The sequence below is a fragment of the Hylobates moloch genome, unplaced genomic scaffold (genome assembly GCF_009828535.3).
Source record: "Hylobates moloch isolate HMO894 unplaced genomic scaffold, HMol_V3 SCAFFOLD_1, whole genome shotgun sequence".
NCBI classification, from domain to species: Eukaryota; Metazoa; Chordata; class Mammalia; order Primates; family Hylobatidae; genus Hylobates; species Hylobates moloch.
In genome coordinates, this window is record NW_026652276.1 from 132,413,372 (window position 1) to 132,428,659 (window position 15,288).

The 15,288-nt window shown below is 42.6% G+C and overlaps 1 protein-coding gene across 2 annotated transcripts in view; it reads left to right on the top strand.

Moving 5' to 3' along the window:
• The window catches only part of AOAH (acyloxyacyl hydrolase), a 210,542-nt gene that overhangs the window by 69,179 nt on the left and 126,075 nt on the right, over positions 1-15,288 (top strand). Inside the window, exon 4 of one of the 2 annotated variants that reach the window (XM_032758314.2) lies at positions 4,628-4,727. The exons of the other annotated variant lie outside the window; for it this stretch is intronic. Within the exon in view, the coding sequence (XP_032614205.1) occupies positions 4,628-4,727 (100 nt within the window). The remainder of the gene's footprint in view (positions 1-4,627; positions 4,728-15,288) is intronic. 2 annotated transcript variants of the gene reach the window in all.

Consider the following 15,288-nt stretch of genomic DNA (forward strand, 5'->3'; position numbering starts at 1 on the left):
CCTCACTTAAAAAGATATACAGATAACAAATAAACTTATGAAAAGAAGCTCAACATTATATGTTGTTGGAGGACTGCAAATTAAAACAATGAGATACCACTGTTCATAGAATGGCTAAAATAAAAAAAAAACTGAAAAAAAATTATAGTTTCTTATGAAACAAAATATAATCTCGCCATACAAGCCAGGATTCATACCACTGGGTATTTACCCAATGGAATTGAAAACTTATGTCCACACAAAAACTGGCACAAGAATAGTAGCATTATTCATAATCATCAAAGACTGGAAGCAGCCACAATGTCCAATCATATAAACAAATTGTGGTACAACCACACAATGAAATGTGAATATGTTGCATATTACTAAGTGAGAAAAACCAATCTGAAAAGGCTACATACAGTATGATTCCAACTATATGACATTCTGGAAAAGGCAAAACTATGGAGACTACAAAGATATCCGTGGTTACCAGGGGTTAGGATGGAGAGAGAGACAAATAGGCATAACACAGAGCATTTTTAGGGCAGTGGTAATCTAATCTGTATGATACTATAATGGTGAATACAAGTCATTATGCATTTGTCCAAACCCACAGAGTATACAACACCAAGGGTGAACCTTAAGGTGAACTAAACACTTTGGACGATAATAATGTGTCAATGCGGGTTTATCAATTTTAATAAATTACTAGTGGCAGATAATGATAATAGGGGAGCCTATGCATGTGTGGGGGCAGGAGGTCAATGGGATATCTCTGTACTTTCCTCTCAATTTCACTGTAAACCTAAAACTGCTCAAAAGAAAAAGTCTTTTTAAAAATGAAAAATATGACTCTCTTCGCTTTATTTGCTGCTCTAGGAAAGAGAAAAGGTGGGAATGGTTCCTATGAGTTTGCAGACTGCTTAAAGATTCAGCAAATGAGGCGAAGTCTAGGCCTTCTGTCCCAAGGCTGAGCAAGAGTACGCATGCCATACTACCACTTCTTATGCATCTTGCACATTCTAGTGGTTTTAAATTTGTGTGGATTTATGGGGTTCAGCATTTTCTCTTTTTATCCAAAGGAGTACTTGTCACTTTATGTCTTTTTGATGATAAATCTCTATCTTAGAGGACCTAGAGGGACACCACATGTCCTGTTCCCCTCTTCTACTCTCCAGCTCAGAGATGGCCAGCCTCACTCTCTGAGTGGTCCACATCTCCACTCTCACATTCAAGTTCACTTACTTGAAGTTGTGCCCTATTAGGGAGGGAAAAGAGAATAGGTCTTGTATATCACATGATGAGTTGGTTCTGCTAGTCCTGGATTGCCACAGATGGGATACTGGCCTTAGGTTAAAAACGAAGATTAACCAGAGCCCTATTTATCACTCTCGAGTCCACTAACTACCAGACCCCCATAAAGACAGCAGTCATCAGTTAAATAAATGAACAATTCAGTTGAGAACAGATGTGTGAAAACAGCCACCCTCTCCTGATTTACTGACCCCTAGTAGACATTAGTTTGGTAATGGACTTTATCTGCAACAAGCAGCCTACTTCACTGCTTAAAAAGGATGATGTCTTTGATACTTTTAGTTGCAGTCTTACCCCCTGACTTCCCTTGAAGGGATCTGGGGCTAAGCAGGTGACTTTCATGATGAACTCTGCATTTCCCTCTTAACTCAGTTGCTCACAAAAGGGTGATAAGCCATCTTGCCAGCCACACTAGCCACATTAGCCGCATTCAGCTGGAATGAAATTTGTGTGGTCATGGTTCCAGCCTGTTTTCACATATTGGTTATCCTCAAAATATTTGGAGATTTCCAAGGTGGCCCCCCCTTTCTGTGACAGGCTTTGTTAAGATACATTTTCATTAACACAGGGTAGTTCTTTCTACCGGAAGGTGCACAGTAGAAATAAATGCTTAAGGCCCCTCCCAGTGTTTGGAGGTGTAGTGGTCCCAAGATAGGATTTTTAGAGATTTTTAAGGATATTTTGATGTTTAGCAACCATTACAACTGCTGCTTACTCACAAAGTGAAAATCAAGAGTGTTTTTCTGTTTTGTTTTCTTTGCTTTTTATCATTCTAAATTCCATTTGTTATTCTGCATGCCCAGGTGTAAAATTCCTTTGGTGGAGCAGACCAAACCCAGTTGAGTCTGTGAAATGGGCATCAGGGAAAGAAAGCAGAGAGGAGAATGCAGGGAGCAAGCGGATTCAGTGACTCACATTCAGGCCAGGGATTAAAAGGCGCCATGCACTCCGATGCTAACCCAGGGGTGCTCAAGGGTTGGCCCATGTGTGAGCTGTTACTGTTTTCAATCACAAGATAAAAGGGAAAGAGGGGGAGGAGGAGGAGACTCAGGGAGAGAAGAGAGGTGTTAGTCATTGCAGTGATTGTAGAGGTAGTTGTTATAATAGTTGGGTGGGGAGAGGTTGGAGTGGATTTATTATAAGAACATAGGGCACACAGATCATGGGACTAAAGGGCAGGAAAATACCCAGGCCTCTGAAAGAGACTGAAAATAGAACCAGTAAACCAAAGGAACCCAGGGAGTGTGCTCTCCTGTGGCTTCCTCGCTGCACGCCCTCTGGGTTCTGCCCTCAGAACCTATCCTGCAGACGGGCTTTCCAGATACTCAGTCCACATGCCAGGAAATTACGACAGCACCATCCCAGCTCACTCTAGCTTCTCTTATTCTGAGAGTAGCCCAGGGTGAAGCCAAACATTTTTAACACCAATTCCAAATGTTTGAAAGAATCAGATTGGTCCTTCTTGAAACAGTAGTTTAATAAGATCTAATCAACTGGCTGCGAACTATGGCATATAAACACAGTTACCAGGAGCCCGCACCCATGGGCAAAGGGAGACAATGAAGTGGTCATGTGAGCTGGGAAGAAACCCAAAGACAGTATCTTCTAGACTCCATCACTGTCCCTACACAGAATACAAAGATTGGTCTCTGGGTATTACCAGCCTCTGTTGCTGGATTTTTTTGTTTTTGTTGTCTTGGTTTGACTTGTGGTTTGAATCAATAATTTGCTTGTAAAATGTAATAAGAGTTTATACTTGTTCATGTCATTTGAAAAATTATACTCATTTTTCTCGGTAAGAAGAGTTTTGGAAGTGGGAAAGAAAAAATGAACATGGAATCCAGATACATCGAATCTAGATGTAAACTAAATGTTTTAAGAGAACTATCCTTATAGCATCCCTAGGGAAACAAACAAGTCAGTTACATTGTACTTTCTTCCATAAGAATAAGAAATATGCCCGACCTGGTGCAGTGGCTCACGCCTATAATCCCAGCACTTTGGGAGGCCGAGGTGGGTGTATTACCTGAGGTCAAGAGTTCAAGACCAGCCTGACCAACACAGTGAAACCCTGTCTCTACTAAAAAATACAAAAAGTAGCCAAGCATAGTGGTGGGTGCCTATAATCCCAGCTGCTGGGGAGGCTGAGGCAGAAAAATCACTTGAACCCAGGGGGCAGAGGTTGCAGTGAGCCGAGATCATTCCACTGCACTCCAGCCTGGGCAACAGAACAAGACTCCGTCTCAAAAAAACAAAAACAAAAACAAACAAACAAACAAAAAACTCTGTTCCCGAATAATTGGGGAGACTGATTTGAGTAATAATAATGTCAAGCACGTCCGTGTGAAGAGACCACCAAACAGGCTTTGTGTGAGCAATAAAGCTGTTTGTTCACTTGGGTGCAAGTGGGCTGAGTCCAAAAAAAGAGTCAGCGAAGGGAGATAGGGAAGGGGTTGCTTTATAGGAGTTGGGTAGGTAATGGAAAATTACAGTAAAAGGTAGTTATCTATTGTTAGCAGAGGAGAGGGTTGCAAGGTACATGGTGGAGAGATCGTAAGACTTATTGTCCAGAAGAAGAATGTCACAAAGTCGACTGATCAACTAAGATAGGGCAGGGACAAGTCACAATAGTAAAATGTTGTAATTTTACTCAGTTAAGGCAGGAACTGGCTGTTTTACTTCTTTGTGGTTTTTCTTTGGCTGCTCCAGACTCCTTGGCTCCTGCAGGCCATCTGGACGGATATGTGCATGTCACAGGGGTTATAATGGCCGAGCTTCGGCTCAGAGGCCTGACAAAACTCTGACTTCCCATAGGAAAAAAAAAAAGAAAAAGAAAAGAAAAAGAAAGAAAGAAATATGTTTATAAGGGAATAGAATAGATAATTTGGATTGTGCCTAAGAAAATAAGGTTAGGTGTTTAAGGCTATATCGTAAATGATTTTTCACTATAAGGTCACCATATGTTTCAAAGGCCCAAACTTCAAAATATTGTTTCCATCAAATTACATCCCTGCCCACCTTTCCTTTCCCAATTTTATGTGTGGCTTTGCCTGAAAAGAATCCCAGTGCTCGCGTGAGAGGCTGACTGGCAGCTCAGTGCTGTGCATGCCCCATCCTCGCCCTTAGGACCTCATTCTAAATGCAGGAGAGAGCAACGTGGCAGGAAATCATTACCATCCAGCAGCTCCCCGGGACTGGGCTCAAAGGCCGCTCTGCAAGAAGTTGAGGGTATTAGGATCCATTCTGGGGATTTACCTTTCTTTGCAGTAGCTTCTATTTCCTAATGCCTGAGAGATCTGAATAGCCTTTGTTTTGCCCCATTTCCCTCCAGGCTTAGCGCAGATATGAATGCTGATGTGGTATGTCACACTCTGGAATTTTGTAAACAGAACACTGGCCAACCATTGTGTCATCTCTACCCTCTTCCCAAGGTGAGTGTGTAATCACTCTGAACATCTGTTTCCAGGAACATGCAAGGCCTTTGGAAATGTTAGAAAGGGAGGCTTAGCTTTTACTCGCTCAGTGTTTTGGGGACAGGGAGAGACAAGATGACATTTTCAATTACCCCGCAAGAAATAATATTCCTGCATTTTGGCCTAGATCCCTACTCCCATGCTAGAAAGAATGTCTTTGCTGTTCAGCCATTGTGGACTGTAATTTTGAGCTGGACTGCCAGTAGGTAGGAAATCTGATAAAAGAGACTCAGAGGTTTAAATCCCTGTCACTTAAAAATCAAGCAAGTCACTCTCATAGAGTGACCAACTCCTGCCAGTTTGCCCAGGACTTTCCTGCCATGAGCACTGAAAGCCCCACATCCTGGGAAATCCTGGGCAGTTGGTCACCCTACTCTGAGCTTTATTGCTCTTACTCATAAAACGGGTTATGATAAACTACCTCCCAAATTGGTTTATTGTGGGAAGTAGGTGAGCTAATATGTAAAAAATGCTTAGTACAATAACTGATGCAGTTTTTAAAGTGTTAATAAACATGATTGCTAAATAATCATTATTGATAACATTATTATTCAGTGATAGCTGTTCAGAGGACCCTGTGTGCATTATATCATTTTGTGTAGCTTTTAATTGGATTGCAGAGTGGAGGCTGCAAATGTTGACACAATTCCCTCCCCACACTCTGGATGAGAGGATAATATTGAATCCAGTTAGTCCACAGAATATTAATTTTCAGGAGCGCTCTGTGAAAAATAATTCTTTGCCTTCTTTCTTGAATTGTAGTTTTTCTGGATATAACACAACAGGTTTCTATTTTAATTGTAACTTCCTTTTTATTCATGTTAAAATGAAGTTCATTTTAGTGCTTTGTGGCCTAACCAATGACCATGATTTTGCTGATGGACAGTATTAAATACATAAGCCTGTCTCCTTGAGCAGGAAGTAAGAGATGCAAATACCTGAGGAACGTGTATATTTCATGTTTCCTCTGTCTCTAAGTGCCAATTAAATTTCCCCTAATTCCACCTGAGGAGCTGCAGGCTCCACTGGTACCCAGAAGAGTTAGTTAACTTTAATTAAAAAAAAAAAAAAAAAACTTTTCATGTCTTCAAATAGCATGTGACTATTGTACCATAATATCATAATATTTACTGTTTCATATTGCAAGGAAGAAATGGGTCTCTGTGTAGAAATGCAAGTGATACAGGTTTTGTGATTTCCTTAAATAATAATGTCATGTATACATTCCACCCACAGCTACACATAGTCACAAAAAGTTCAACTTTAAACTGTCCCATTTAAAATGGCATTCTTTATTTTTATACTCTCTATTGTTTACATCTGAAATTTCATGTCCTTGCCTTCTCACCCTGACCCCCTTCTTGATTCTTAACTCTGTAACATTTCAACTGCCTCTTTGGCTGCAAGGGAATTGGAGGATTTCACGTGGGAACCGCCACCTTCTACCCCAGCTAGCATTCAGTGCTGCTGGGCAGTCTGTGACTGCTCCCTGGACAGCCCCCTTCACTTTCCTCTGATGGCTGTTCTAGGCCTTCACCCTCTGCCTCGGGTCCCCCTCTCCAGCCTCCATCTCTGCAGATGACCCAGAAAAGAGGGACAATGGGTGTACACGTGGACAGCTTCACTCTCCTCTGCCTCTGAGCTTCCCCTGAATGGTAGTAACTGACACTGACTGGGCACTCACTTTGGGCCCAGTGCTGGTGTAGAGGCTCACACTTGATCTTGTTTTGTTCCCAAGCAGGCCTAGGTTGGAGGTGTCATTACGACTCCTTTTTACAGTGGAGGAAACTGAGGGTTAGAGAAGTTATGTGACTTCCTGAAAGTCACTTCCCGAGGAAAGAACAGAACTGGGTTCACACCCCGGTTGTTCTACTCAGAGACTGGTTGAGCTCTAACGTGGTGTCAATGTTTCAGAAACTCCCCCGGGGTGTCTTCTTAAAACAGTCAGCTAAAATCCTACCACCAGAAACAACCCATGTCGACATGTGTGTTTCCTTTTAATTTTTCAAATAAATTTTATTGTATTGAGAGTTTGAGAGTTATGATAATGCATGTACAATTTTATACCCTACTTTGTTCCCTTAACATTACATTTTGAGCATCTATTTTTCAGTGGTATATAGCAGACCTTTTTATCATTTTGCAAATCACTCCTACATAGCACGTATGAATGCTCAGGTGAAATTACCTACCTGTTAGGGACAAACTGCCCCAAAAAAGCTTCTTGGTACTGCCAACAACCCCCCCCCCCCAAACCTCTTTGTGCCACCCCTCCCCTTCCCCCAAGCCTTTTACATTTTTAAGCCCTTATCTAGGCGCCATGGTGAAGTCAGCAGACTTTACCTATTAGGCCTTGCTGCAATAAAGCAAACCCCAATCACAAACCATCCAGACTGCACAGGGGATGGTCGCACAAAAAAAAGTCATAAAAAACATAAACAAACTTTACTTACATCCTTCAGTACCATAAACGTCACAAGGTGATATGTGGCAGAGTTAACCAACATACAACCCCAGGGTCTCTCTCCCCCATATAAACCCCTCATTTTGTAAGCTCAAGACTGCCTCTTCTGTCTGTAGTAGAGCAGCCGGCAAGTTAAATAAAGGCTTGTCTAAACTTGGGTCTCTCTCTCTCAGCCTTTCTCTCAGCTGACCTTACATTACCTACTAAGGGCGGGTGAAGACACAAATGCAGACGTAGATAATGTTCAGCCCTCCAGAAGGAATTCTCATGACTCTCCTAGTCAATAGTCCCCAGAGTAGCCACTATTCCAAAGTCTATCGCTACCAGCTAGTTCATTTTTAGAAAACTCTATCCTTGAATGTCCTATCAAAGGCCTCGCACGGCATATGCTCCTTTGTGTCTGGCTTCTTCCACCTGTGAGCTTCATCCCGTGTTAGGTGAACAGCATCATTTCATGTAGAATTCCCCCAATCATCTTTTGATGTAGCTCCTGCTCTACTGTCCCAGTGAGTCCAACCAAATCTGCTCTTTCCCTCTTTCTAATACATTTTTTTCCACATTGACGCCACAAATGCCTTGCTGTAGGAAAAATATGACCTTCCTACCCCAGCCCAACCCTTCGCCTGGAAAGCAATTTCTCACTCTGTCCTTTCATTTGGTGGATTATTCCTCCCCATCGTTCATGGCTCAGCTTACATGTCACTTCTTCAGGGAGGTGGGTCCTATTAGATAGCCCTCTTATCATAGCTCCTGTATATTCCTTTCTTGAACTTGCCGCTTTACAAGATACAGTCCTGTGTGACTGCCTGCCTGTCTCTACCACTATCCTCTGAACTCCAGGAAGACAAATTCTGTCTTGTTCACCACTGCATACCCAGTGTCTAGGACCGTGCCTCACACAAACCAAGGAAATGTGTATTGACGCAATGAACGGGTGAAGTGCCACTAGCTTCTCATTTGCACCCCTGATGGAAATTCTGACTTTCCTCATGTCAAGGCCTCACTGATTCTCCCAGGGCATACTTATGATCCTGAACATAGTTTGGGATCTCCACGTTGCCTACACAACTAACTACAAATTTTCACTTAGCTTTTCAGGACCTTCCAAAAGCCTTTCCAGACTTGCCTTTCCCTCTTAGGTTTGTGAATCCTGTGCTGCAGAGAGCAGCAAGTGACTGGCTCTCCCTTGAGCCATCCCCAACCCTCCTACCCTGCACCTTGGATCTCCATCATTCCCTCTACCCAGACCACCTTTATCAACTCCATGCCATCCCTCAAGCTCATGTCAATGGTCACCTTCTCTGTAAAGTAATTCCTAACTGTCCCAACAAAATGTTAACTCTCCTTTGAATAATCATTGTAAAATAACTGTTTGAGCACTTATAATGTGCTAATATTGTTCTAAACGCTTTATGTGTATCCATGCATTTAATCTTATGGAATAGGTATTGTTGTCCACCCTTTATAGATGAGGAAGGTGTGGCAGACAGATATCAAGATACTAGTTTCATAGATTTCGTCACTAGGATGCAAGCACATGGGGGCGGGCAGGCCTGTACCTTGCCTGTCTGTCTTTGTTCTCTCCACCATGCCAGGCACATACTTCCTCGGTATATGGATAAAAATGAAAATAGCAGAAGTCGGTATTTATTGACGGCCTGCCAGCTGCTGCACTTAACATGGGTGATCTCATTTAACAGTGCTCTTAGGTCCATATTTATTTTACAGTTAAGGAATTTTGAGACTTGGCGAAGTTAAGGGATTTTCCCAGGCTATACAGCTAGTGAGGAACACAAGAGGATTTATCTAGGGTCTGTTTTTCTTAAAGTCCAAATTCTCATTCACTGTGCTCTCTGCCTCACTGAGACTCCATAGGTGTTGTCACATTGAATGGAACCACTGCTCCTGGGCCAGCTAATTCCTCATAAGCAGGACTCTGCACCCTCTATGTCTGGCTTTTCACACATTTCAGACTCTAGCACAATATAAATGATGTGATGCAAGCAGTCTCCCCTGTGATATGCATGCTGCAGGGATGGAGAGGATGGATGGGCCCCTCTGTAGCAGGGAGCTCACAGCGCAGAGCAAGCAGTGCAGAGCAACAGAGATCTGGCTTCAGTGGGGCCAAAAGTTAAAGGTGGAACTGCATTTGGGGCTCAAGGTGAACCCCTATTCATCATCTACAGCCCACCTGAAATTCCAGGCCCACTTCTTGCCAGTCCTGTGGACATGTCTCCCTACCACTATCTACTGTGTGCTCAAAAAGGACAAACTTCATCCCTAATTAATTAAAGCAAGAAAAATCTATGATGTCCCACTGGTACAAGAAGAAGAAAAAGGAGAGAGGAGAAAAAGAGGAAGAGAAGAGGGATGGGGAGGAAAGGGAAGGAAAAATAGTTGCAGGCCTCATTGCAAAGACCACCCAGGTGGTTTTGTGTTACATATCTTGGGAGTTTATTTTTACCGCTCCTCTCATTTGCACATGAAACAGTGCATTGATTGCTGCTGGTGTGTGTGTGTCTGTGTGTGTGTGTGTGTGTGTGCGCGCGCGCGCGCACGCGCGCACGCACATGCACAGGGATGCATGCACGTGACTGGCTCTCCCTTGAGCCCTCCCCAACCCTCCCACCATGTCCAAAACCATGATTCTAACACCACAGCTCACAAATTGAAAAACGAATGCAACTTATTCGTACCCAGTGGCTCTTTAAAGCTTTCTTTTTTGGATCAGAATGTTACATTGCACGAGCCTCTGCTTGAGCCAGAAGCATCATGGAGCCTCCTTAGCTTTAAGCCACTCCCGTTTGGGTCCCCGAACCTTGAGATCTCCAGGCAGACCTCGTAGCTTTGAACTGACCCCTTTCCTAACCACAGCAGTGCTGGAGGAACATGCTGCATTTACCAACATCTCCAAGGCACACTCAAGACTTACTTCAGCCACTTTGATCTACATTAAAAGAGAATCATATTCAGAATGTAAGCCCTGTGTGGAGAGAGGTTCTCCTTATTTCCCTGGGGCCTCCTGAACTGCTGGGTGGCAAGGAGACCTGCTGCCTTAGGAAAGCAACCCAGACTTTGAAACAGCTTTTCCCACAGTGAGTTGCATTTCTACAAGAACCAAAAGCTCTCTGATGCTGAGTGTGGGGGAGGGTGTGTATGCACAGGGAATCGTATTTCCCCGGAATCCAAACTACCAGGAAAGTGACATAAATGGGTTTGGCAAGAAGTAAATTTGCACTCTTTGTATGAGAAAGTGACACATGACAAATTCTGGTTCGCCTAAGCAGTAAACAAGCTGACCTCAGGAATTCACTTTTATTTTTTAAACACTAGGTGTCAAATAAAATACCTGGCATCTCTTTTAGTAGACTGTCTCAGGTGGTAATGTTTAGAAAAAGAATCACAGATAGACAGGAAATTGGACACTTCCTGAGATTCTGTAATCACTAAATTTCATTCTGCACAATCCACAGAACCTGATGCTCATAATGCTGTTTTTAGCCCTATGAGCTCACAGCACACTGTCAGATGTGTTATTGTCTAGTCTCCCCCAAACTCTGTTATTTCTAATAAATGTTTTTTGGTAATAATTTCAGATTTATAAAAAGTTGTGAGGATACTGCAAGAGAGTATACTGTTCACCCAAGTTTAATTCCCCACAATGTGAACATATTACTATTACTTAGTCAAAACTAAAGAAGTCAATATTACTACTGTATATACCTTAGTAGCAAATCAAGTCCAGACTTTATTTGGATTACACCCATTTCTCCTCTAATGTCCTCTTCTGTTCCAGGGTCTAGTCCAGGACGTGCATTGCATTTCTTTTTCATGTCTCCTTAGTGTCCTCTGGTCTGTGACAGAGTCTTCATCTTTCCTTGTTTTTCATGACCTTGGCAGTTTTCAGGTTAAGTACGTTGGTAAAATGTTCCTCGAATTGGGATTTGTTTGATGCCTTCATCTTGGTTCAACAGTGTTAGGGGTTTTTGGAAAGAACACCACAGAAGCGAAGCACCCTTTTCATCACATCCTATTAGGGTTAAATGATGCCACATGGCATTGCTGGTGAGCTCAACCTTCATCACTCGGTGAAAGGGTCATTTGACAGGTTTCCCAACTGCAAAGTCACTATTTTCCCCCTTTTCCTTTACTCTGTTCTTTAGAAGTGAGTCTCTAAGCCCAGCCTGCACTCAGTGAGGCCAGGGAGGACCAAGCCCCTGCTCCCAGAACATGGAATATCTACACATATCTTTTGAAATTCTTCTAAGTAAAAAACATCTCTCTCCTCCCTAGTTTATTGAATTAGCCAATCATTTATTTATATTAGCACAGATTCATGTATACATATTTTATACTTTGAGTTATAATTCGAATATACACTATTTTATTGCACAAATTTTTCCAGTTTTCCAGTTTTGCCACCATTGGAAGCTTAGGGTGGCTCCTGTGTCCTTTTGACATGCCTCTGTCCTATTTCTTTTTTCTTCCATACTAGTTTATGTTCTGGTACTACCAGATGATCCAGGCTCATCTTGTTATCTTATATTCTTCTGCCCCTGTCCTTGAATCAGCATGTCCCTAAGGAGACCTGGTTCCTTTTATTGGAGAATGGTATTTGGAAACCAAGATCTGGGTGCTAGGTGTGCCCACTGCTACTGGGATATCATTGCTTATTGGCCTTCTTAGGTCCTGGTCTTCTTTGTGGAGTGCTAAGTAAAGTATATGTGTATACAACCCGTGTATACACAAATACCTGCAATTGTTTCTGTGTCTGTATGTGTGTCTCTGTGTGTGTGTATGTAGATGTGAGCTCATACTGATATCTCTAATTTTAACCCAGTATCACAGAGTCAAACTCTATTTTATAGGTAAAATTATCAAACATATTTTGCAGTTGAGGCTTAAAGCCTTTACTCAAAGCTCCTAAGTAGTGAGTGGAATCTGAACTCAACCCAGGGCCCTGGACTTTAGACCTCCAGCTCTTCACATCAGCACTGCCTGTGTTTAGCATAGATTCTGGAGCACATTCAGAGTAGTCACTTCTCAGAGCCGGAGGGAATTAAAGGCAGCTTTAGTTTTAGTTTTCATAAAATATCCTAAACAGCCTAATTTCAAGAATCTTGCACAATATCCCAACTTTCTCAGTAACAAACCACTGAGACGTTCGCTTACTTAGTCATACCTCAACAAACATGTCTTGAACACTTACCGTGTACCACCCCCACAGCCGGGTACCCTAATAAGTTATCTTTTTTAACTATCCCAAGTCTGCAGGACAAATACGATTCTGTCATTTTATAAATAAGTCTACTGATACCTAGAGAACTGAGAGACTTTCCTGAAGTCCCATACTTTCTACAGAATAATTGTTTTTCTTTTTATCAGCCAAGAAATATTTATGTAGAATAAATTATGTAGAACAGTATTCCAGCACATATGGCATGCAATAGCAATGTAAATGGATATTCTAGCAGGAGGCTATAGACAAACAGTGAGGAAGAGAAAAGTGCTGTCACACAGGGTGCAAGAAGGAACAGAAACCCCGGCAGACGAGGGCTGAGCTGGTCCTACAGGGAACAGGAGTGGAGGTGATTCCTTCAGGGTAGAGTAGAGTTCACCCAGCACACTCTGCCTTGCCTGCGTCAGCCCCTTGTGCTGGGCCCTTTACCTAGAACTCCCAGTTCCCTGCATGGCCAGCACCTTTTCCCCCTGCTGGTTTAGGTACCCCCTCTCCAGAAAGGCCCTCCCTGACCAACCTCTCTGAAGAAGGTCCCCTTTCCTGCTCTCTCACAGCACTTTATTTCTTTGATACCATCTGAACACAAAGACCATGTCTTTCTTGCTCACCATCTTATTTCTGGACTGGCATAGTACCTGGCACATAGTAGGTGCTCTGTAAGATTTGTTTAGTAAAAAATAGGATGAGCAGGGCAGTCCCGAACATACCCTACCTTCTCCCTTGTGAGGATGTATCTGGTCTCAGTGGACTATATGAGAGTTCAAAGCGTTCGGCTTCTTTGAGAATGTGAAGCAGTTTTCAGAAATAAACATGGGGTTCATCCCAGGGCACCTGCTCTGGTATTCCTGGGTGGGATTTGAGCATCTGCCTTTGCATAACGCTTTTGATGAGCACTGAAGGGTGAGAACTGTTGTGCTGGAGGCTGGCCCAAGCCTGAAAGCTGTCATTGACAAGTCTGAAAGCACTGTCCCTTCTCTTACTTCTCACCTCCTACACATCCAAAACCATGGATCCCCACTTGCCCTCTAACTGCATCCTTTTCCCCAAGCATTCCTTGATTTCTACCCCTTTTCTGATTGATTCATCAACTTAACCTCAGCTATTGGGTTTCCAGTCCCCAGCCCCCTAGGAATAAGGCCTCTTAGGAAGACAGAGAGAACTAGAGGTTTTAGACCCAAACTATTTGGAATTCATTCCTTTTCTACGGATTTTCTCAAAACAGTGTTCTTGTTACCAGGGGGTCCTTGCTCCCAGAGCTTCCAAGATGGTGGTGGGCCACTTCCAAGATGGTGGCAAGCCTCATGTTCTCTGACCTGGGGTTCTTGGCCTCACGGATTCCAAGGAATGGAATCTTGGGCCATGCGGTGAGTGTTATAGCTCTATTAGAAGCCATGGGTCACTGAAGAGAACCGTGGAACCCAGTGACTAGTGTTCAGCTCGATTAGGACGAACCCAGGCACTTACCATGCAGGAACAATGGTGAGCCTTTAGCCCAGTCGAGAGCCGCAATGGGCGCCTCACTGGATTAGGAGCACAGCGGACACCCTGCCAGATCTGAAGGGATGGAAGTCAAAGGCAGGTCTGCCACGGCGGCAAACAGCAGTGGTGGACAGCAAGCGAAAGCTCAGCTCAAGTCATAACAAACACAGACCAGAAGAGAGTGCAGTTGCAAGATTTAATAGAGTGAAAACAGAGCTACCGTACAATGGGAGGGGACCCAAGAGGGTATCCATTGCTGGCTAGAATGCCTGGGTTTATATCCCGATCATTATCCCTCCCACTGTGCTCTCAAGCGATAGATGATTGGCTATTTCTTTACCTCCTGTTTTTGCCTAATTAGCATTTTAGTGAGCTCTCTTTCCTACCTGATTGGTCAGGTGTGAGCTAAGTTGCAAGCCCCGTGTTTAAAGGTGGATGCGGTCACCTTCCCAGCTAGGCTTAGGGATTCTTAGTTGGCCTAGGAAATCCAGCTAGTCCTGTCTCTCATGCTGACTAATTACAAAGGTGCACTGAAGTTATCTACACCCAAAGAAGAAAATGAGAAGGCCTAGTAACCCGCTCAGGTCTCTTCCATTCTAAAAAAATAAATATAAAAACAAACCTCACAGAACACTCATTCCCCTCCAGCTTTCCAGAGAAATCAAATTTCTCTCCTACCTCTGAGAGGCAATTCAACACGATGTTGAAGAGCGCAGATCCTGGTGCCAGCCCACCTGAACTTGAAGCTCAAAGCTTTACTAAGCTTCTATTGTACACGTACACATTAGGGGCTGTAGAATAAAAGGCAATGACAACTGACTTGAAATTGGACTAAATGCTTAGCATATACACATCATCGAAAATCCTCCCATACAATTATAAAGTTATTCCATTATCTTAACTTTACAGAGAAAAAATCAAAATTCAAATTGTTGGTTGTAAAGTTGTATAATTGACAATGTTTTTAAAAGTTCCTCTTAAACATCTGAGGGAATTATGAACAATGAGATAAATGACAAGGGAATATAGCCTTCTAGACACAGAAAGTCGGCTTAAAATCGAGCAAAATATATCCCAATGCATTTGAGATTCTTGTTTTTGATTAAAATAGCATTTCAAATTAGTGCTAAAACACTGGATTACTAATAAATACAATGGACTAAAGACTAAACATTTGAAAAAAATTTAAGCTAGATGTTTATCTATACCTTATAGCAAAATAAATCCCAAATGATTCAAATGATTAAAGACTGAATCACTTAAAAAAAAGGAACCATAAAAAACCTGAGCAATTGTATTTGTAATTTGTGATTGAAAAGTCACCAAGGGAAATATTA